Below are 24,378 nucleotides of genomic sequence, written 5' to 3'. Positions count from 1 at the left end.
TGCGCTGAGAGAGTAGAGAGAGACAGAAGGTTTGCAGTTCAAAACGCCGCTAGGCGTCCAGGTTTTTTTTTTTTTTTTTTAACAAACACAGGGTTTGCAGGCAGTTGCAGTGGTTGGTAGTCACCACTAGGGTACCAGCAATGGTATCCCTAATGCGAGACAACACACAGCGTACACAGTTATAAAACAAGAACAACTAGAAAATAAAACGCTTTGCAGAAGTCAACAGCACAAGAAAGAAGCACAAAAAGCTTGGCTTTCCAGTCCCCTTTTAAAGGCAGGTGATCAGTGTTAATTGATCATGTTATGCAACTGACACCTGGCCACATTCCTTTTCAATTAGACAGGGAGGGAAGTTTAATCTCCCTGCCCTGCCATATCTAGCATACACTAATTTTCAAAAAAAGATACATTATTTTTAAACCACTAAAACATATTTATAATATAAACCTCCACCAAACATATATTCTTTACAGGGCAGGACTCAGCCCTGCTACATTGTTATATTGAAGATTAAAGACACTGAGAGAGTTTAGTTCTCAAATGTTATTAAATTTGCTGAAACAATTTCATAAATCAGAGCAGATATTTATTAGTCTACAGTAAAATAACCCCTCACCTGCATCACATTCCATATTGAATTAATACACTACATGCATTAACTACATCTTTTTACTGTTTAGTGCCTTTCGCAAAATACGGATAACCTAATTTATATATGCATTACAAAAAAAGTTCCAAAAGCAAGGTTTTGTCTTGAAGAATTTGCACAATTTAATGTAGACTTGTCTATATACACGACTACTGTATGCAAATACTAATAGGTTACTACTGCTGTGTAAATAACAAGAAAATGGAAGCCAAACCATAACCTTTCATTATCAGCAAATACTACCAGAAAATCTAAATATTTTCGAACGATTAATGGTGGAGTAAATAATAAGGGGCGACTTTATTTAATTTTCAGCTCAGCGTTAGCTTTTTCGCTAATGAAGTAATGTATGACAAATTCGACCAGCAAGGTCCTTCTATATGGTTGTGAACTATCAATCCAATTCAACAATATTTTGTTTTATTTATTAAATAGCAGCATAAAAAATGTAGTAATGTAATTATGTTCCCAAATATCTGTGACCCGTTCAAAAAAAAAATAAATGCAGGCAGTCACAGAGGCATCTCTATTTCTGGGTCCTTCCTTATGCATGGACCCTTCGTGTGACTGAAGACTAGAGAGCCATGTGAGTTCAGTTTAGTAACAGCAGTGAGTACAGCGAGGGCACTTGGCATCAATCAGTTTATTTTTACTTTATTGATGCTAATTACAATTTTTTCAGGTAGGTGACACATATATACTACTAATGTGCAAGATATTTGAGTAATAATAATGTGCAGTAATTATCCAGAATTGCTATTCTTAATCCGCGTGCAAAATTGTCAATATTTTAGGTGTACCACATCTTACTTGAGAAGTTGATTTTGAATAAACCATTATATTTTTGCAATTATTATTTCAGTTGTTTTTGGAATATGTGTTAATTGAAGGGTTTGCATATGCGTTTTCAGTATATCTCCTTATTTAGGGATGGAAATACGAGGCCTATTGTATAGCAGTTACACCCATTACAGGTTTTAATGTGTTTCATTAGCCATACTTCATAAGTGACAAACTCAAATGTGTCTTATTAAACTCATCATAGTAAAACCAGGAATGGATCAAAGTGCTATGTAATGGGAGCCTTATCAGTACTTCCATCCCTCTTATTGGTCATTTGAATGTCATTTTTAACATTTGCAGAATTAGACACGTTATACAGGCATACATTCATGTGAAATATGTACAGTGTATATAGACCATACTCTCTTATATGTGATTTACAGGTTTAGATTTAATATTTAGTTTTGTTAAAGATAATGTACAGTGAACTGTTGCTTATGGGAAAATACATATTTCAAATAATAACAAATTAGTGTTTTAGTTGGTACTGTGAGTACTGGCTGTTTAGTGCTGTACAGTACAATTTTTTTCATTTATTTTTATAAATGTTGCACAGCTGTGGAGTTTTTTTTTTTTTTTAACTGCCTATAAAAACTCGCTCTTCTCTTGTGGACATTACAAGAAAAATCATTGTGCCCAATTAGGTACTGAAAATAGATCTACTCAAATAATTATAAAATCTTAAAGCCTTTTCATCAGCAAAGTGTTGTGGGCGTTGGGTTGTGTACCCTGGTTGTTCCCTAAGAATGGCTTGAGATGTTTACCAGCATTGTCTTTTCCCTGTGCTCTTCCCCCAGTAGCTCCCCTGGACCATTGCAATGTTTAGGAAGAAGGTGGACAATCGGATCCGAGTGCAGATTGAGAATGGAGTGGCGGAGCAGCATCGCACACTGTTTGTGGTGGTGGGAAATCATGGGAGGGACCAGGTGCGCGTTTCATCTAAAAAGTCATTTGAATCTGATGCACTTCAGTATTCACGATCTAACTCTCAATTTCCCTCAGTCCAGTATCTTCTATATGAATTGAAATGATAAAAGTTCTTGACAAATCCTACTTCGAATTCCAGAAAAATGAATTTATAGTTTTTGGTGGGCTATTGTAATAAGTTTCAGCAGTTCTTATGATGAGATGGCATTTACTAGCAAATAAATTGTATACATAAACTTAATTAAAAAATAACCAGGACTGGACAAATTCACTTGCTTGTAGCACAGTCGTTTTTAACATTTGTTTTATCAGGTGTCACAAATCTGAGAGGACAGGCACATTTACAGCAGTTATGCGGCCAGCAATGCGTCTCACCTTAGAGATCCAGGCAAGGCAAACATAGAGGGAAAAATGTTTATTTGAGCTAGTCCTGAGCAGATTTAGCATGGTCATGATTGCTCAGATGGCTGTTGACTATTTAATGATTTGTCAGCTCTAGTTTATCAATGTACAGCAGTATGGTTGTGTTGGTTATGGTACAGAATGATCAATACAAATGCAGTGTTCCCTGCTTGTGTGTCCAGGTGGTGATTCTGCACCACATGCTCTCCAAAGCGACTGTGAAAGCCAGACCCTCTGTCCTGTGGTGCTATAAGAAAGAGCTGGGATTCAGCAGGTAGGTCAACTTCAGCAGCCATTTAGGTTAGGACTTGGATCTAGTACATACTACATCAGGTTTCCCATCAGATCTGTATTGGGAAGCATTTTTTAAAGATGGAGTTTGTTAAAATAATGCTGTTGTAATTAAATGTTTATTTCTGTATTTAACCACTGTACAGCCTTGTTGTGCACAGATGAGTGTACTTCAGTCCTTATATAATACTTTCATATTGCCTATAACCTGGACAGCAGTTGTGTGGGTTTAAAGTGGGGTTGGGGCACTGTGTACCTTAAGAAGAAAATGTACCACACCAATTGACACCTCTGCAGATTTAACACTGCACGTTCAACTAACAGATCAATTAACACTTAACCAAGTAACATAAAAGAGATCCCACAGCACACAGACTTTTCGTGAATGTTTTTCAAAGAGACTCATGACGTGAGGGCTGGTTCGCTTTGGCACGTTGGAAAGGTGCATGTATGAATAGTACTCTGTCTTTAATTGTGCTGGTGCTCCCCTCCTCTCCCCAAGTCACCGCAAGAAGAGAATGAGGCAGCTCCAGAAGAAGATAAAGAGTGGGACCCTGAACATCAACGAGGACGACCCCTTCGAGCTGTTTGTCGCTGCCACCAACATCCGCTACTGCTACTACAATGAGACGCACAAGATCCTGGGCAACACCTTTGGCATGTGCGTCTTACAGGTCAGTCACTGGCAGCAAGGTACTGTAACAAAGAGACACTGAAGCTTAAAATGAGTATTTCATAAGAAAGTCATGCACTGGTCATTGTCTTTTTCTCTTTCGCATAACTGTCCTTGGTTTATTTCTAAAGGACTTTGAGGCCTTGACTCCCAATCTCCTGGCCCGGACTGTTGAAACAGTTGAAGGGGGTGGCATCGTGGTGATTCTGCTCAGAACTATGAACTCCCTCAAGAAATTGTACACCATGACAATGGTATGATCTAACTTATTGGATGCACCATTTTAGGGGATATGAAGGATAATTTGTTATAAATTATCTAGTGTGATTTTTAAAGATGTTAAACAAAGGCTTGTGTTCAGATCTGCCTCAGGTAACAAGCGGCAGCAGTTAGTGGTCATTGTCAAACCTCTACACATTTCAGTGCAGCTGGCAGTCTCTGATGGGGAACTCTTAATGGTGTGTGACTGTAGTCAGGGACATAGGTGTCTTTATAGCTAGGCTTCCTACTATTCAATTTTTTTTTGTTGTTAAATTTACGATTAATATCGACGTTTATTTTAGAAGGAATTTTACCAGGTTTTTTTCGATCTTTATTTTTCAATTCAAGCAGAGAATGGGTGAAATCGACCTTTATGCTTTAAAAAAAAAAACAGACTTTTTATGCCATTGAAAAACATCACAATTAGCGAACCCCCTTTATCGTATTCAACATGCAATAAAACCAAGGTTATCAACATTCTAATTGAAATAATGTTTGGTCACAGCTGAGCTATACATTTAAAAATTGTCTCAAATAAACCCAGCATATAAAAGTGTATTACACAGACTTTAGCATAAATTACGAGTAAAAGTAATATGCACAGAACAAAACATTAGATAGTTGAACAGAACTAACTTGCACTTATTGTTCTGAGTCTGAGCTCCTCCTCTCTGCACAGCCATATTCCGAGTCGCAGGCAAGGCAGTCGGAACTGCTTTGTCCTGCCGCGGAGACTTCAGCCATCGGCCAGGGTATTCTGCACAATATTCATTAAGTGTTTTTTGCTTACGCCCCATTTTCAAATCAAACTAGTAACTGTCACCGTATACCTAAAGCAAAAGCTTACGTACACCTTAACCCGCTAATTTCAAAGTAGGCGCTTTGAATGACAGTCGCTGTAGCAGGCAAATGAGAGCATTCTAGCACTGCTTCTGTCAGAACAGGGTGAAACTACAGAACTAACGGACCACTGAGATGACTGACAGCGACCCCCAGGCATTCTGAACAGAACAGAGACGGGACAGACAGCAAGTATAAAAACTACACAAACCAGAGATGATTTCTAAATGATTATTTTTGGTAAGAAAATAAAAAATAGCGTGTGGTTTTACCAACGTTTATCGTATATAAATTTATTTCAGTCGAACACATATATTTTTGGGAATTCGACATTTAACGAGCTTTACCGATTAATATCGAAAAGTAGCAAGCCTTCTTACAACACTAAATTCAAAAGCACCATGAAAACAAACATTGCTTTTCAAATCATTGATAAAACAAATCTGAGAAAGACAGCACTTTTTTTCTCTTTACCCGAGGGTTCACTCTGCTTTCTGGTTGCCCCCCCTCCACATTTGTTACACTCCCTCACTTTGTGTCTTTTTCTCTCCTTTTAGGATGTTCATTCTCGCTACAGGACAGAGGCTCACCAGGATGTGGTTGGGAGGTTTAATGAAAGGTGTGGTACCAGGACACTGTGTTTCAATGTCGTGTTCTTTGACCCTGGTGTCTGTTAACTATATTATATTTCATCGGTTAGCCTCCTGTAATGTCTTTGGAAATAAAGCAGATATTGTTGATAACCTAGTTTGTGTACATTCCCCAAAGGTATTTGCACTTGTCCAGTATATAGTTTGCCAATTGTCTGCTCCTGTTGTTTTATTTGCATTAATGTATATTGTTCATTGCCGGTTCTTGTATTTTTGAAATCTATTTCTCCTGTCCCTTGTAGGTTTATCCTGTCCCTGGCCTCCTGTAAAAACTGCGTTGCCATTGATGATCAGCTCAACATCCTGCCCATTTCCAGCCACATCGCCAATATCAAGCCAGTCCCTCCTAAATCTCAGGTGGGCAGGGCTGGATCTAGGGGTAGGGGTAGGGGTAGGGGTAGGGGTAGGGGAAGGGTTTTGGGCCAAGCCATATGAATAGATCTAGATAACCCATTATATAATTAAGAATATTCCTTAGCATAAGTTGTATCTGAATCCAGAACTATGTGCAGGCCTATGACCATACATATGAATGTATCTATGTCACAGTTACAATTTCTAACATGACGGTACATTCGGTTGTCACAGTGGTGTAGTGTATTATTTACAGCCATAGCGAGGGATATGTGTGTTACATTTTGTTAAATATATTATTTATTTATTTTTTATTATTTATTTATTTCTTAGCAGACGCCCTTATCCAGGGCGACTTACAATTGTTACAAGATATCACATTATACATTATTTCACATTATACAGATATCACATTATTTTTACATACAATTACCCATTTATACAGTTGGGTTTTTACTGGAGCAATCTAGGTAAAGTACCTTGCTCAAGGGTACAACAGCAGTGTCCCCCACTGGGGATTGAACCCACAACCCTCCAGTCAAGAGTCCAGAGCCCTAACCACTACTCCACACTGCTGCCCTATATATATTTAACCTTTACAACTCATTAACCATCTTGTTAATCCCCTCCCTTGCTGTTCTCTGTCTGCCCAGGAGGACAGCCTGACGCCCAGAGAAGTGGAGCTGAAGGAGCTGAAGGAGTCTCTGCAGGACACCCAGCCTGTGGGAGTGCTAGTGGACAGCTGCAAGACCCTCGATCAGGTAGAGACAATTAGCCAGGCCTGTGCTAGCTACAATTCAACCAGGATGCTGGGCTAAACCAGAGACTATAGCCATGCTGGTGTTTGTTGATTTGTGAGACACCAAAGTCACATCATACCCTGCATCACTGTATCTTTAATAGGTATACTTGTAATACTGACCAGGACCAATCCCTTTACTCCAGAGCTTGTATGTATAAAGAGCAATTACTGTGGCTACAGAGGCTGCCTGTGCATTGCAAAAGCATGCAAATTCAAAATACATTTTTAATTACTGATTGAAACAAAAAGACCACTGGTCCTAGATCCTAGTTTTAAAGCAAAGTTTCCAGAATATTTCAGCCTCTAGACTCTTGTTTCTGTTTGCTGTCAGGCCAAGGCGGTGTTGAAGTTCATTGAAGCGATCTCTGAGAAGACACTGAGAAGCACCGTCGCACTGACCGCGGCGAGAGGGCGGGGCAAGTCTGCAGCGCTCGGATTGGCTGTCGCTGGAGCAGTGGCTTTTGGGTACTGTTTGGTTTTTGTTTCTCTTCTGTACCCCATTCTCTTAACTAACTTTTAAAATGTAACCAGTTTGATAAGCTATTGTTCTTCAATTGTGCCCCTCTCGGGTACATATTGCATATTTATTTTATGGAAGTGAAACCGTCATGCAAGCGTGGCTGTTTGTTATTTCGTCGGCTTACGAACGTCCGTCATGCATTTTGTCTCCCTCGACCCGGGTCAAAGCGCGTCGACCCACATCCTGATGTACGACCCGGGTACATTGTTGCACACTACGTAGGATTGTGACCCGGGTAGCCAGAACCCAGGTCAGGACCCGGGTAGGAATGCCAGTGTGAAAGGGGCTATAGTCTGTGTGTTGCAGTGAACTGTACAGAAGACGGAACCAACATGGAGAATAGATGCATTTTCATACCCCTTACTTTCCTTATCACATTGCAAGTCACTGACGCCATCTAGTGGCTAAACATTTTAATTCTAATTTGTTATCAGGAGTCATTTGGTAAACATGACTCTTTTTACATTGGTACAAACCTCCAGATAATGTTTTGGGTCTGGGAGTAACTTACCCTATTTTAACACTGAGAGAGATTTTCAGGGGGTAAAATGCAACATTAACTTGAAGTCATGAGTAATCTCGATAAATACTGTACAGTCTGTAATAGTAATAGGGTAGGCATTAGAAAAGAGCCTTCCATTTTAACTGCAGTGTTACTTTGAGCTACTGTACAACCACGCGTGTGTTCTACAAGGTTCTTTATCGGCTCACCGCATTTTTTTTGAGGTATCGCACTGACTGCAAATTAATTGTTACTTATATTTTAACATTAAATTCTTAAACTCAGTGAACATGTTAAAACATCAAAATAAAGCCACACATATAAATACAATAAGGAAATGCATTAATAAGTTATAAAACAGTTTGTATTTTTTTAGCGGTTGCCTCTGACGATGGTTCCAGTCTGGTTTGTAACTTGACTGGGGTGTTTACTCTTCAACCTGTGTAGCTTTGAATTTTTCTTATTCTTACTGTGATATTCTGCAAAGACAGCAGGGCTAACCAGAGATTGGATAATGTTTATTGGATTGTTTTTTCTTGTGTACAGTTTCCTATTAACTGCGTATTACAGATTTTTTAATGTATAAATACGGCAGGTAGGCAGCTTATCTGGACCGCTGCATTGGCGTAAAAAAACAAATGATGAATGTTCTACTTTTTAATTTAAATATATTCACATTTCGTATCAGATCCCTCATGCTTTCCATATGAAATCACAGTAACACATAAATTAATTTATCCTAGGTTTTGTGGTTTGTTTATTACCCTACATGTATTCACAGCCACATAAGCTCTGCTCTTACCTGTCTCAAAACCCCAGATCAGATTTTCTTCTCTACATCGCAATGTGGGAGTCACCTTGAATAAGCCACTGCCTGTCTTAAGCCTCACAAAGTATCTTTGACTTGCGAATTGAAGTTTCTCTTATATAATGTGTTCTCTGTCTGTCTTGCATCAGTGCTTACAAGTAAGTTGCATCATGGTTGGATCAATAATTGGTTATTGTTATATAGATAATTTGTTTAGCCTGGATTTATTTATTGTACTGAATAATTATTTTGATCAGTACAAGGAGGCAGTGTGGTCCAGTGGTTAAAGTCCAGGGCTTGTAACTAGAAGGTCGCCAGTTCAAATCCCACCTCTGCCACTGACGGACACTGGTTCAAATCCAGTTCAAATCCCACCTGACTGACTCACTGTGTGACCCTAAGAGATGCTGGACAAAGTCACAATTAATAGGAGTTGAGTCACAATTTAAGATAATTGGAATTATCATGATCGTTTTTAGCTGATAATGGATCATTGTCGGTGAACCCTGCTGGCAATGAGCCTCTTTTGAGGTGTAAAGCAGGGCCCTGTTCTCTAACCGCTCCCTACTCTCTCCTCACAGCTACTCCAACATCTTTGTGACGTCCCCCAGCCCTGACAATCTGCACACCCTCTTTGAGTTCATCTTCAAGGGCTTTGACGCACTCGAGTACCAGGTACACCTCATACTTCAGCAGCAATGGGAACAAATTTTTTTACCTCCTGCAGTAATATGTTTTTCTCAACAAACAAACAATGCTTTTGTTTTCAGGAGCACTTGGACTATGAAATAATCCAGTCTTTAAACCCAGAGTTTAACAAGGCTGTGGTCCGCGTCAACATCTTTAAGGAGCACAGACAGACCATTCAGGTGAGTCTTTATATTGTATTAGTGTACACTGAGTAAAGGGCATACCGCTTGCATCTTCTGATGACAGTGCAGTTGTGCTTTACCTTTACAGCAGGGAAGGAAATAAGGCTCCTCTTGCATAGCAGTTTCACCTATTCCAGGATTTACTTCAATCTTTTATTAGCCACAGTGTATAGGTAACAAGCTCAGGTGTGTCTTATTAAACTCCTAAAACCAGGTATGGATCAAACTGCTATGCAATGGGAGTCCTGTTTCCATCCCTGAAGCAGTTTAGAGTGGCGTACTCAATTGAAGCAATCCATGGAAATACATGTCGATGTTTTACAAGAAAAGTGGTTCACAAACCCAGCTGAGCAGTGTTTACAGAACCTAGAGATTGAACCTGTTATCACAGCTTGTGAAATTTTAAATGTGTTTATAAAACTATATTTCTGCTTCTGTAAAGTTTCTTTATTTGTAATATTTAGATATACTACAGCGTGTACTGATCTACAGTCATGTCATTAAGCGTCCCTGTGAGGTGAGCTTGGATGAACTTGCAGAATCTTTACAGTTTGTACACGGCTGTATTCTATGTGACATTCTATCTAATAAATGTATTTAAAAGATCTGGAAAGTCCCTGTACCGATTGCTTCAGTTGTACCATATAAATACAGGTTAATGCTGAATACTTTACACAGTGATACCAAAGTCTGACCCATGACCCTGTTCTGCCTCCCCAGTATATCCACCCAGGGGACGCGGTGAAGCTGGGCCAGGCAGAGCTTCTTGTGATAGACGAGGCAGCTGCCATTCCCTTACCGCTGGTCAGGAAGCTGCTGGGGCCCTACCTCGTCTTCATGGCTTCCACCATCAATGGGTAGGTATACCATGCTCTGGAGGGAACCCGTGGGGCTAAGACCAGTGAACCCATTAAATAAGTGCTGTAATGGTAGTGTTTCTGTTTGTGAATATTGACTTTGGATACTGTTTTAATTCTGGAAACTTTTTTTTTTTTTAATCTTTTGGTTTTGCTAAATTGCATCGCCGTTTTACGCAGTTCTGTTCATGGATAACATTTTGATTTTTATTTTGTTGTTAAGTCGTTAATAGGAAATTTTACATACCGCTGCGATACGTATCAGATTTAAAAGTATGTACTGTATTACAGTTAACATGTCGTCTCTTTAGTTTTGGCAAGTGATATTTTCAGAATCATATTCTGAATTAAAATACTACTTCTGTTAAAGATATAGTACTGTACCAACAAAACCAATACAATATATCTAAATGGAAGCCTTCTTATTTTAAAATGTTAAACCTGTTGCTCTTTTGGTTAATGCCGGTACAGTTTCCATGGTTAATGTGTCTCTCTTTCTCTCTGTAGCTATGAGGGCACCGGGCGCTCTCTCTCCCTCAAACTGATTCAGCAGCTGAGACAGCAGAGTGCTGAGAGCCAGCTCAGCCTGACCGCCGAGAACAAAACCACCTCCACAGCCCGCCTCACATCGGGTAGGTAGAGCCACACACAGCCCGCCTCACATCGGGTAGGTAGAGCCACACACAGCCCGCCTCACATCAGATAGGTAGAGCCACACACAGCAACCTCACATCGGGTAGGTAGAGCCACACACAGCAACCTCACATCGGGTAGGTAGAGCCACACACAGCAACCTCACATCGGGTAGGTAGAGCCACACACAGCAACCTCACATCGGGTAGGTAGAGCCACACACAGCAACCTGACATCGGGTAGGTAGAGCCACACACAGCAACCTCACATCGGGTAGGTAGAGCCACACACAGCCCGCCTCACATCGGGTAGGTAGAGTCACACACAGCCCGCCTCACATCAGATAGGTAGAGCCACACACAGCAACCTCACATCGGGTAGGTAGAGCCACACACAGCAACCTCACATCGGGTAGGTAGAGCCACACACAGCAACCTCACATCGGGTAGGTAGAGCCACACACAGCAACCTCACATCGGGTAGGTAGAGCCACACACAGCAACCTGACATCGGGTAGGTAGAGCCACACACAGCAACCTCACATCGGGTAGGTAGAGCCACACACAGCCTGCCTCACATCGGGTAGGTAGAGCCACACACAGCCTGCCTCACATCGGGTAGGTAGAGCCACACACAGCAACCTGACATCAGGTAGGTAGAGCCACACACAGCCCGCCTCACATCGGGTAGGTAGAGCCACACAAAGCAACCTCACATCGGGTAGGTAGAGCCACACACAGCAACCTCACATCGGGTAGGTAGAGCCACACACAGCCTGCCTCACATCGGGTAGGTAGAGCCACACAAAGCAACCTCACATCGGGTAGGTAGAGCCACACACAGCCTGCCTCACATTGGGTAGGTAGAGTCACACACAGCCTGCCTCACATCAGATAGGTAGAGTCACACACAGCAACCTGACATCGGGTAGGTAGAGCCACACAAAGCAACCTGACATCGGGTAGGTAGAGCCACACACAGCAACCTGACATCGGGTAGGTAGAGCCACACACAGCAACCTCACATCGGGTAGGTAGAGCCACACACAGCAACCTCACATCGGGTAGGTAGAGCCACACACAGCAACCTCACATCGGGTAGGTAGAGCCACACACAACAACCTCACATCGGGTAGGTAGAGCCACAAACAATAGCTGTGCACATCTGGAAAGCATACTAGAGGTGTGGGTTAGCTGGTTCGGGATAATGCTGCAGAGTTGGATTGGACTCTGTAGTTTGTTTTAAATGAGGGCTTCTCAACCCTGGTCCTGGGGGCCGCCTGTGGCTGCTGGTTTTCATTCCAACTGAGCTCTCAATTACTTAATTACTTAACAAGACCCTTAATTGAACTCATAATTTGCTTAATTAGAACTTTTTTCTTGTTTTCAGCTCTTAAACAGTTGCAGTTCAAGTTACTTATCAAATGTTATAGCTAACTTGAAATACGCAGCTATTCAAGAGCTGAAAACAAGTAAAAAGGTCTAATTAAGTAAATTATCAATTGAAGTAATTGAGAGTTCGGTTGGAATGAAAACCAGCAGCAACAGGGGGTCCCCAGGACCGAGTCTGAGAAGCCCTGTTTTAAGTAGAATATCTACTCTACTTAGTTTTTTTGGTTGCTTTTTAATGAGATGACTTATTTTTTAGACATTTTTAAAGCAGTTTGTAAACTCTCTTATCTGCAAGAATTTTCCCTGAAAAGTCTTTGAAAAAACATTATAAATCATAGAATTGATAGAAAACATGATACAATTATACATACATTGATCGAAGGGGGTATTAAAACTAATGACCCCTTTTCAAAGCATTATGCAAACAACCAAAAAAAAAAAAGTTCAAATACAATATTGCCCCCTAATAAGCACCCACACATTTGTTTAATTGCTGCAAAGATCACTTTCTAACACCTTCATGATCTAGTCTGCTTGGACTCCTATGTGCTGGATTGCATCTCTGCCGTGCTGGCTCTGTATTGATGAGATGCTCTCTGTCCGCAGCGCGCTCTCTTCACGAGGTGACTCTGCACGAATCGATCCGCTACGCCCCCGGTGACGCAGTGGAGAAGTGGCTTAACAACCTGCTCTGCCTGGACTGCCTCAACATCCCCCGCATCATCTCCGGCTGCCCCCTGCCTCAGAGCTGCGAGCTGTATCCTTCACTGCTGCTTTCAGCAATACTGCTTCATCACATAGCAGGGCTGTCAGTTAAGCCTCCAAATAGCAATCAATTAATTGGGCACACAAAATCGAATTGTTCTAAATAAATATTGATGATTGTACCGCCCACATACATTTTCACTCCATTCCTCTCCCCCGGATGGGATTATTTTAATATCATTGCTGTTATAAGTAAAAACTTGTGTACAACAATTGAATGCGCGGGGTAATTATGCCTTGGTAGCATCAGGAGAAGAAGAAAAACAACATTTGCAAGCCTAAACCAAGTTTAACATACTACAGGAGTGTACCACCTAACTGTACTGTACCACCTAACCTTCACTATCTGTGAAACACACAATGCGGAAATCCCTGCCTAAAACAATAATTATTATTATTATTATTATTATTATAATAAATTGATTTACTTCCCACAGCATGCATACCTGCTATAGGTCAAGCTATTTGTTACTCCAAAATTGCGTTTAACATCACTGTCTTTTCCATATGCAATTAAATGCTTTGCACAAAGTGTTATACACAAATACATATAGCAGTTGTTAATGAAAAGGGATGGAGGGCCTTTTCTGATTTGGTTACAAACACTCTGTATAGCCTTAAAGTTTTTAAACATTAAGGAAATTAAATGGAAACTAACAACCCTATAATAAAACTTGTCCTCCAATGGTCATTAAATCGACCCATAATAAGACATCATACAGTACTGTTTTTTTGCTGTACATCCTGCTGTTGCTCCCTTAGCGCCCTCTTGTGTAGATACTATGTAAACAGGGACACACTGTTCTGTTACCACAGAGCCTCCGAGGCCTTCCTGCAGAAGCTGATGGCTCTCTATGTGGCTTCTCATTACAAGGTAAGAACTGGGATTTCTGATCCACTGCACTTTTTCAGGACAACTGGAGGTGTTAGCAGATTTTCCATTAGGGATGTATGGTAGTGGATAGTATATCGAAGGTTTTATACTTGTGGACTCTGAAGAAACTGGTCAGATACTGGGTTGCCATTCAAGAAGTATACGTAACATTCACTGCACTGAACTCGCCTTGGTTTTTCTTCCTCCAGAACTCTCCCAACGACCTCCAGATGCTGTCCGATGCCCCCGCCCACCACCTCTTCTGTCTGCTCCCTCCCGTCCCCACGACCCAAAACTCCCTGCCCGAGGTGCTGGCTGTAATACAGGTAGGACACTTTTCTACCTTGTTGACAGTTTTTGTTGTAACCCACAAGAGCGAAGGTTACCAAATAGTCAATTAGTTTTTATTATTTTCTCCCCAATTTGAAATGCCCAATTATTTTTAGGCTCAGCTCACCGCTACCACCCCTGCGCTGACGCGGGAGGGGCGAAGATGAACACACGTTGTCCTCCGAAGCGTGTGCCGTCAGCCGCCCACTTCTTTACACTCTGCAGACTCACCGTGCAGCCGCCTCAGAGCTACAGCGTCGGAGGACAATGCAGCTCTGGGCAGGGGTCGCTGGTGCGCGGTGAGCCGAGGACACCCTGGCCGACCTAACCCTCCCTCCCCCGGACGACGCTCTGCCAATTGAGCGCCGCCCCCTGGGAGCTCCCGTCCACGGTTGGCTGTGGAATAGCCTGGACTCGAACCGGCGACGTCCAGGCTATAGAGCGCATCCTGCACTCTAGCGAGTGCTTTTACTGGATGCGCCACTCAGGAGCCCCTCAAAGTGAGCATCTTGAACTCCATATATTGGGTATTGTAACCCCCTCTTTTATTCACCTGTCATTAATTTAATTTAAGGTCATTTTTGTGATGTCCGGGTAACTTAAATAGCTGCTACAGTAGTTTGTCCTTGATTTCAGAACTGTACGGTGTGTAATTGTGAGTTCCCTTGTGGATTGACCCTCTAGGTGTGTTTGGAGGGAGAGATCTCTCGGCAGTCCATCCTGAACAGCCTATCGCGAGGGAAGAAAGCTTCTGGGGACCTCATCCCCTGGACCGTCTCTGAACAGGTAAGTGTGGCTCAACGCTGCACTGCTCTACCACACATCCAAGACAGCTCTGCGGTCTACTGTTAAACTAACAGTCAATCGTGATTGCCCAGAACTTAAGATCAAGACTCAATTCACTTCTTAGCTTAGATTTTTTCTGTAAAATATAAGTTCATTTAATAAACGAAGTGGATGTGGATGGTTTATCGCATTATTTAATATGTATGCCTTATGATGACTTAATTGAATACAAAAAAGAAATGTCAATGTTTTTCGGTTCTGATTTGTAAGTTTATTTTTCCTACAATGCTCTTTCCCAGCTAAAAGTTAAATAAACTGGATGCTAAGTAGACACATTTCAGTTAATGCCGTCGTGCCTTGGTGTAATTTTCTGCAAGGCATCGACCAAAACATTTGTGTTCAAGTTTAAGGTGATGAACTTCAAGATGATGTATTGAAAATGATACAAGGGATACCTGACAATTACAATTTATACAATAATTATATATAACTTTCTATCTATAGAAAACATGTACAGAAGTTAAGTGTATAAATGTTTGACATTCAAGCAATATTCTCAAATGACTTGTATTTTAAGAGTGTGTGTCTCTCCAGTTCCAGGATCCTGAGTTTGGCAGCTTGTCTGGAGGGAGGGTCATTCGCATAGCAGTGCATCCAGACTATCAGGGGGTAAGACTCCGCCTCTTCTAATGAAAATAATATTATACAGGGTCTTTCATAGTTACTGTTAAAACTTGTTCTAGGATTACAGAACTTTCACATCCAAATGCTTGGGTTTGAAGCCGAGCCCCTTTTTACAAAAGCATTCTCATCCTTTTTTTTAATTTCTTTTGAGTACCTGTAATGCTGTATTTTGATCTCCATCCCTCTGTTTCAGATGGGCTATGGGAGCCGAGCCCTGCAGCTGGTCCAGATGTACTTCGAGGGTCAGTTCCCCTGCCTGGAGGAGAATGCCTTGAAGACAGTCAGTGAATTCACTCGCGTCAACAGTGAGGTAAGCACAGTGCAGTCGGCACAGCTGCAGCTCCAGGGTTTAACCCTTTGCGGTCCATTTATTAATCGCGCGTCAGGCACGCCAGGTCTAATTAATTTTCACATGCGCAGTTAATTTTATACGCGCTGTTTAAAAGTATTTTTTTTCACAGTCAAACGGGTTTAAATGGCCCTGCATATCAACAAAGCACACACTAGGCATCTCCAGCCCCGCCCCAGCCTTTTGTTTGCTATAGCGTTCAGCTGTGTAAGAAATAAATAATAATAATAATAGTCGTACATACCGATCGATCATCTCCGGATCACTCGTTTTATCACCAAACTCCTCAATAATGCGATCCAAGTCATTATTTTATTACTATAACATCTGGAAAAAGCTCTGCAAATGTCCATGATAGTCTCAGTGCGCTGACGCACTTAGCCAGCTTGTTTACTATGGACGCCCATTATCTGATACCTGATACCATGTATGACTATTCATGAAATACGCCTTTTTTTTTTTGTTCTTTTTTTTTCCGACTTGTCTCGGCTCCTGTCGCTACCACTCGGCAATTGAATGGTTTTCTCGGCTTTTTCCGGAGAAAAAACGACTAAACACCCGTTTATTGCGTTGCTATAATGATGTCGGACCCAGTCCGACAAAGGACCTGTGAGGAATAATTGCAATGTCGGACCCAGTCCGACAATGGACCGCAAAGGGTTAATCCACTTTAGAGACTGCAAAAAGACCATTTTGATCCCTTTTATTTGGCCATAATATACATCTAGCCTGTTTTGTCTCTGGTCCTGCGCAGGCTGTGAGTCTGCTAGAGGAGGTGGTATCGCCCCGGAAGGATCTGCCCCCTTTGCTCTTGAAGCTGAGCGAGCGTCCAGCGGAGAGACTCGACTACCTTGGGGTCTCCTACGGGCTCACCCCCCCGCTGCTCAAGTAAGTGACTAGAGAACGAAAGCCTGATATCCCTCCAGCACTGACACCCCGACTTTGATCCTCAAAGCTGAACCTGTGATGGCTGAGTATATGTAAACTGCAGTACTTGGGTGCTAAAGGCATTACAATCTGCTACTCTCTGCTCTCAATGTCCGCTTTCATGCCATTTTTATAAATCTGTATTTTTATGTCGTTTTTATTTAACATTTTGGAATATTGTAGTTGTTTAAATGTCAAGAAAGCATGCCCGCTAAACAGAAAACTCATAGGACCACAGTTAAAAACAGTGCTTTAGTTTTTTAACAAAGAAAGAAATAAATGAAAATGTTTCCTGTTCTTTTACTGCAGATTTTGGAAGCGTGCAGGTTTTGTCCCAGTGTATCTAAGGCAGACCCAGGTGAGTTGAGTGTCTGCTTTCTGTGCTGCAGCGTCACTTCAGTTTTCTTTAGAGTATGTTGGATTTTCATGAAGGAGGAGATTTGTTAACAAATTCACTGTAAAGCTAGTTTTTAAAGCTTTTATTTTTTAGGACTGCCGAGGTCCTTAACCTCAAGGTCATGAAAGATTTGTATTAAAATAACACTAATAAATGTTTAGTCAGTGCTGCTATTTTTGTAAAATAATGTGTCCTCTATTCCATTAAGAAGTTTAAAATCGGTGTATTGTGTTAGGGGCAGAAAAGGAGTGACAAAATATTAGGATACTTGACAGACATGTATGCAAACCTACTTTCTGAAATAAAAATAAGCCTCACCTTGTACATTTGTTTTAAAGTATTTTTTTTTATTTTTTATTAAATATTATCAATATTTAAATTAAACGTTTTATCAACGGGGGGGGGGTAGGTACAATTGTTTTCTATATCTGCCAATAGATTAATATTTGTCTTACAATAAGAACCTGTGGTATACATTTCACAGACCCTGACTGCACTTCCCAATGTTATGTTTGGAAAGGCAGTTCTAATAGTCAAGGCGTCCCTCCAGCTGCAGCTCCATGGCTTTTGGTCCCCGTTGATGTTTCTGCGCACTGTTTGGGGCTGGTGTTGTATGTGATCCAGCTCTGCTCTGTCCCCTCACAGAATGACCTGACTGGGGAGAACACCTGCATCATGCTGAAGGAGCTGAACTCAGAAGAGGCATCTCAGCAGAGCAACTGGCTCCCTGCCTTCTGGAAAGGTAGGGTGTGAGCATCAAAGAAGAGAGGGATTCAGTGTCCAGGGGCCTAGGCTGAGGAGGCTGCTCAGCAACATTGGTGGTGCTTGTCTGTTTTAAGATGCAAGAAAAAGTGTAACAGTAATGTAGATCATTCTTAAGAAATGCAAAGATTCAGTTTCAGCATGATTTGGCAATGTTATAACAAGATCTTTTGACACATTTTATAGCTTGTTTTCTTTTTTGTTACTCGATATTATCAACACAGGAGCACGTAGGAGAAGGTCTTGTGGTGCAATTATTCTTCTTCTTTTTAAATAAACCAACATGTTCTCTGTTGACCAAGCAGATGATGGTCAATTATCAATGTTGCACAGCAATTTATGATAATTATTAATTCAGCTTTTAGAGCCCTACCTTGCACTGTTCGTAACCTGTGATCAGCCCCTTTTCTGATTGTGGGTTCCATTCCAGTGCTACATTAACTCATCTAGAACAAGTGGCTGGCTGCTGGTGCAGTCCGTCTGTTCTGTAGTTTGATACATGAGAGTCCCATTGGCATGGTTACTATTGATGTACTTATAACGGTGTTTAAATGCGCTCGCTCTCTCTCTCTCTGTCTCTCTCTCTCCTCTCAGATTTTCGCAAGCGGTTCCTGACACTGCTGTCCTACCAATTCAGCAGTTTCCCCCCTGCGCTGGCACTCAACATCCTGCAGAACAAGAATGCGAGGCAGGACCCAGATCCTCGTGAGTAACCCTCCAGTCTGGAAGGCACTCTGAACACCAGGGCTCTGCAGATACTCAGATTTCCCAAGTAACTCCCTTAACATGTTTCAAGACAGCAGGTGTTAATAAAACGCATTATCTGCAACTGTTTATCTTACCTTTGTTTCATCCTTTTGATGAACTTTTGATTCTTACTAAGCCTCAACTCTCTTCTAAGAAGTTTCCAATAACTGTGAAAATTATTTGTCCTTATAAGTGTTGAACACTTGTCACTGAACCGTTACTTGGAAAATCTGAAAAAATCTGCACCCCCTTACCAAACACAACCGTTTCAAAGAGGGCTGATGGTTAAAGGTGTTGTGGTCATAAATTAATTTCCCAAGTGTGATTTGCTTCTCTCACTCAGTTCTGAGCCGTGCTCAGCTTGATGCTGACTTCACTGCCTACGACCTGAAGCGCTTGGATATGTATTCCAGGAACATGGTGGACTACCATCTCATCATGGACATGATCCCCAACATCGCCAAAATGTTCTTCCTGAAGCAGCTCGGAGATATCTCGCTCTCCGCAGCACAATCGGTACTTAGTGCATCTTCATCGGAATACTGGGCAGTTGTAGTTCTAATTCTAGAATAGCAGAAAAAAGAATCTTCACTTTGGGGGTGCGGCAATACAATATGCTTCTTTTTTTTAATTGGAGTTCTAAAGACAACGTAATGGAAATGTACTATTGTAAAAAAGATTGTTTGATCTTCTTGGTCACAAAGTATGCTTTTGTTTTTCAAGAATGCCAGTTAAATGATTCAAAACGAATAGACATTGTCTGAAGGTGTATGATTTGTGATGTAGGTTGGTTAGTGAGCTCTGTGGTTCTCGTGGTTGGGGCTGGATATGGTTTTTATTGAATGCTGTTTCTAGCATGCCCTGTGATTCCCCTGTTTCCAGGCTCTGCTGTTGGGCATCGGTCTGCAGCACAAGACTGTGGACCAGCTGGAGAGGGAGATTGAGCTTCCAAGCAGCCAGTTAATGGGGCTCTTCAACCGCCTCATCCGCAAAGTGGTCCAGGTAAGCGCCACTATCTGTTTCTCTCACCATCCAGCACGTGGCTGTCTACCTGAAGACATCCTCGCCTAACTTCCATCTACCGTGCACACCAACTGTCTGCTCTACTGTGCAGACTAGGCCTATCATCTACAGATCAAGCTGCATGGTGGCCCAGATGATGGGACACTTTCCATTGCCTTACGACCGAATAGGATATTTTAGCAATAAATCCCCATTGCTCAATTGTAAATGAACTGAAGTGTATTTATAACATACTTTAACGTACGTTTTCTATAATGCAGTGTTTTTTGTTTTTTTAAATAACCAGATCTGTTAGCAAATGTGTATACCTGCCTCTATTTGCTTGTTTATTGCTGGCTGTTTTTCATGTTGATTTTCTCTGTGTAACCATGACTTCCTGTTTTGGATTCCTTTTCTTGGCAGGTGTTCACCAGCATTCAAGAGAAAGCTGTGGAGGAGCAGATGGTGGCTTCCAAAGAGATAGTGATGGAACCCACGATAAAAACACTCACCGAGGATCTGGTATGGCTTGAATTATTAAGCACTTAGGGAATGTGTGAGGCTGGGGGTTTGTTAATAGAATAGAAAGAGCTCACCCCACCCTCCCAAATATGTAATAGAATACTATAATATATAATATAACACTAGTTCCCTGGTCTAAACACTGTAAACTTAGTCAGAAAAGTCTACAGTAGACCCAAAACCTGAATAAGCTGGAAATGCAAAAATTACACAATAGCTATCTACCTGAGTAAGTAGTAGTTTATCCATACATGTTCTCATAAATCTGAAGAAACAGCCTAGTTCAATAGACAAATCCTTCAGCTTCCTGTTGTCACTGAACGCTGAAACTAAAACTAGAGATGACTCTGTGACCTCTCTGTGACCCCTTTAACAGGATGAAGCTGCCCAGGAGTTCCAGGAGAAGCACAAGAAGGAGATGGAGAAGATCAAAGAGATGGACCTCACACAGTAAGCACCTGACACTACAAACTCAATTCACTCAGTTTTATTGTCTATCATCTAGACTCCTTTGAAAATCTGTATCTCCGAGGGGGCGGCGCTCAATTGGCCGAGAGTCGCTCGGGGGGAGGGAGGGTTAGGTCGGCCAGGGGGTCCTTGGCTCACTGCGCACCAGCGACCCCTGTAGTCTGGCCGGGCACCTGCGGGCTTGCCTGTAAGCTGCCTGAGAGCTGCGTTGTCCTCCGACGCTGTAGCTCTTGGGTGGCTGCATGGTGAGTCCGCAGTGTGAAAAAAAGCGGTCGGCTGATGGCACACGCTTCGGAGGACAGTGTGTGTTCGTCTTCGCCCTCCCGAGTCAGCGCAGGGGTGGTAGCGGTGAGCTGAGCATAATAAAATAATTGGCCATTCCAAATTGGGAGAAAATAATAATAATAATTGGCAACGACTAAATTTAAAAAAAAAAAAAAAAGAAAATCTGTATTATGAAAGCTGTTCCTTGACCTTCATTGCATAGATGCATACTATGGGAACAAGATGATTTATTAGCTTTATTAACCCCCACCCTACCATAGAAACAAGGTATATTTTGCTACAAACTGTTGCCTTTATTCCTAGCTTTTAGTATACAGCTGAAAAGTCTTTAAAGATAAACTCCTCCCCCACAGGTACATGATTCGCGGAGACGATGAGGAATGGAATGCTGTTTTGAACAAGGCAGGGCAGAACGCAGCCTTGGTCACACTAAAAAGGTGAGATCTTGTGACAGAATAAGCATTACCAAGGAGACTACTAAACGCTACAGTTTATGAGCTTTTATTTACAAATCACAAACACACACAAAACAATAAAACCCTGCTGCACAGCTCCTTCACCATTACTACCTCGCTAACACCAGTGATCACCCTATTTATACACCTGTGGCTGAAGCCTTAATTATTTAATCACTTATTCAATTCACGGCTCCAGCCACATGTTTTTGCAGGGAGGTATTTAACCCTCTCTCTGCCACCCAATACTCCACACACACACACAGTGCCACGCTGTCACAGACCTCCATCAGCCGATGGACTATTTTCATTCGTGACAGGTCCTCGCCAAATCAGCAGTAACTTAATGTACTGTACATCATTCATGTTTGAATTATGTACACAAAGTTAAGGGAAGTTTTCCAAATGATGTTAAGTGGTATTACTGATGTTTTTCTTGCATCCACTAGAGTGTTGCAGGGGGCTAGGATAATGGTTACACTCTGCTGTACCAGATGTACTTAGAAATTAGATGTGTTTCTGGGTGCTATATTGAGACCAAAGGGGTGCTTTGGAACTTCAGAGTTTTAAAAAGTCACCAGGATGTGATGACTAAATCTGATGATTTATCTATTTATTTTAATTGATATCCCAGTAAGTGATCATTATCCCAATAAGCGATCATTATCCCAATAACAGTTTTAACAGGTCTCCCTTTTTTCTTTTTTAAAGCAATAAGAAGAGAAAGCTGCTGGATGCTCCCGAGAAGGAGGAGCCTCGGCAGAACAAGAAACTGAAGAACAAGAACAAGGAGAAGAACAAAACAAAGAGAGGCAAATTCAACAAGTGAGCCGCTGCAGGGCTTTCAGAGCTGGCATTTAGGAGTTATACGTTCTTTTTATTTTAAATACATCTCGATATCGATTTAAAACCAACCCAGTATCACCAGAACTGTGCTTCGGATTGAAAAATGGCTTGTTTACTGGCTGCGGGAACTTTAGACTCCCAGCGACCCTCTCTCCCTCTCCTGTAACAACTGGGATCTCCAGGTGGGAAATTGCATATCAGAAAGGGCGACCAGCAGGTCTTCAAAGCTCAAGATTAATGCAGAGCTGTGGACTTGAAGCTGGAATGTAAGAAATGGCCTTATAATGTCTGTATGATATGTAAAGAAATAAGAATGGTTGTTAGAGCGGATGTCAGTGTTTTTTTTATTATTTAATAGTTGTTTTCGCATAAATAAAATGACATTTTCCGTTAAAAGCAAACGGACATGTAAAATTAGATTTGCAGACAGAATAAAAGCTCTTTTTGTAATTGTGTGAGACATTTGTCATCTTCGTAGCCTCCCCCAGAAATATGTCCTAATTTTTTTTTTTTTTTTTTTTTTTTTTTTTTTTTTCATGCATCTCTTGCATTTTGTAACGCATTTTATAGGTTTCCTCTTAAAAATGTTCATACAAAGTTTAATCAAAGTTAGGGTTACCAAGATACAACATTCAGGTATTTAGCCAGTTGACCTCAAAACTGTCACTTATGCAAAGTGATGCCCACAAGTTTCATCACAATTTGATTGATGGTTCTCAAGATGTAGCCACAAAATGTGTGCCATGGCTTGGCCCTGCTGGTTTTATCCGTCTCCATTGTTTGTCCAGTGTGCGTACAGAGTTTCGCTGATGTCATGGTGTCCAGCCTGATCTTTACAAGTGGTCAGTCTGTTGTGCAGTTTCATCCTGCAGAACCAATCAAAGAATATTCGCAAAGCAGTATTAACCTGTGTGGTTTGGTCTAGCCCAGGTCAGTTTGCTACTAGCCAGTTTCCAAAATCTGCATTGAGGATTAGAAGGAACCTTGATACAAAAGCGTTCTGAGAATCTGCAGGATGTGTGGGAAGCATTATACAGTAGTATGAAAGGTGAGGGGTTTATTTTTTTATTTTTTTAAAAGGTTTCTTCTAGTAATTTTAACGAATTAAGAATAATATATATCCCCTTCAGTCACTGCTTATATAATTGTACCATATTGAGTTTTCCATATATGCTGTGCTTTATAATTAGGGCTTATTACATGTTAATGTTTATTTTTAGCTATTTGGGGGGGGGGGGGGGGGGGGCTTTCGCATTTTATATACTGTATAAAATTACTGTTTTCAGTTACTTTCCAAAAATCTTGGGCTGTTTTTCATTCACAATATATATAGTAACTCGACAGTACTTTTTCAGTTTCACTCTTAAGTTTTACCTTTGCTTTGCTGTCTTACACAGTGAAATCCTTATGGTTACAGGCACATTCTTTTGCGTTTTTTTGTGTGCCTATGCATTTTTTTTACATTTCACCAGTTTACAATTCTGTTTTAAACTGTTCCTATCTAAATAATATAGCTTTAAAATCCTACCTTTTCTAATTGTAATGTTATTTTAAATCTGCCCTGTCAACGCCTCCCAGCACGAGTGGCTGCATTCCCATGTGCGCCTCCAATCACTCTGAAAGATGTGCCAACTGTAGTTGAAGACCCAACTGCCTGGCCTGGGTCAGTCAAATTTCAGCTCCTAAAGTGGAGACCCAATTGAAAAACCTAGAAAACATGCAGCTGTGCAGAAGCTTTCCGGCACAACAGCCTTGGCCATTCGACTATTGAAGATTAGTGTTGTTCCATTCTCACATTCTTGCCACTTAAATTACCACTGTCTGTGTGTTGGTGTCATTAGAGAGCTAGACTTTTCTAAACAGTATTTGTGTTTTTTGTTTTTTCTCACTGGTGTCCCTGG

The 24,378-nt window shown here is 41.4% G+C and overlaps 1 protein-coding gene and 1 non-coding gene across 3 annotated transcripts; both read left to right on the top strand.

Annotated features, from left to right (window-relative positions):
* The first annotated feature begins 1,180 nt into the window (after positions 1 to 1,180).
* On the top strand, positions 1,181 to 22,927 carry LOC117434661 (RNA cytidine acetyltransferase). 2 transcript variants are annotated; one of them, XM_059002987.1, is made up of 29 exons: positions 1,181 to 1,334; positions 2,296 to 2,421; positions 3,007 to 3,098; positions 3,618 to 3,789; positions 3,920 to 4,042; positions 5,447 to 5,508; positions 5,782 to 5,896; positions 6,547 to 6,654; positions 7,027 to 7,160; positions 9,107 to 9,200; positions 9,296 to 9,394; positions 10,118 to 10,254; positions 10,762 to 10,886; positions 12,885 to 13,035; positions 13,821 to 13,917; positions 14,127 to 14,243; positions 14,932 to 15,033; positions 15,628 to 15,702; positions 15,911 to 16,027; positions 16,821 to 16,954; positions 17,303 to 17,351; positions 18,036 to 18,132; positions 18,747 to 18,857; positions 19,243 to 19,415; positions 19,782 to 19,901; positions 20,325 to 20,423; positions 20,800 to 20,873; positions 21,530 to 21,613; positions 22,343 to 22,927. In XM_059002987.1, the coding sequence occupies exons 2-29, from the start codon at positions 2,314 to 2,316 to the stop codon at positions 22,458 to 22,460; spliced, it is 3,087 nt and encodes a 1,028-aa protein (XP_058858970.1). In that variant the 5' UTR covers positions 1,181 to 1,334; positions 2,296 to 2,313; the 3' UTR covers positions 22,461 to 22,927. The 2 variants fall into 2 exon arrangements, with proteins under 2 accessions (XP_058858970.1, XP_058858969.1); XM_059002986.1 differs by having other exon boundaries at positions 2,293 to 2,421.
* Positions 18,527 to 18,655, top strand: LOC117435197 (small nucleolar RNA SNORA54). The gene has a single exon (XR_004549130.3). It is a non-coding gene; the product is annotated as a small nucleolar RNA SNORA54 (small nucleolar RNA).
* Positions 22,928 to 24,378: the final 1,451 nt, after the last annotated feature.

This window comes from Acipenser ruthenus, chromosome 28 (assembly GCF_902713425.1).
Source record: "Acipenser ruthenus chromosome 28, fAciRut3.2 maternal haplotype, whole genome shotgun sequence".
Lineage (NCBI taxonomy): Eukaryota > Metazoa > Chordata > Actinopteri > Acipenseriformes > Acipenseridae > Acipenser > Acipenser ruthenus.
This window is presented reverse-complemented; position numbering and strand designations above follow the sequence as displayed.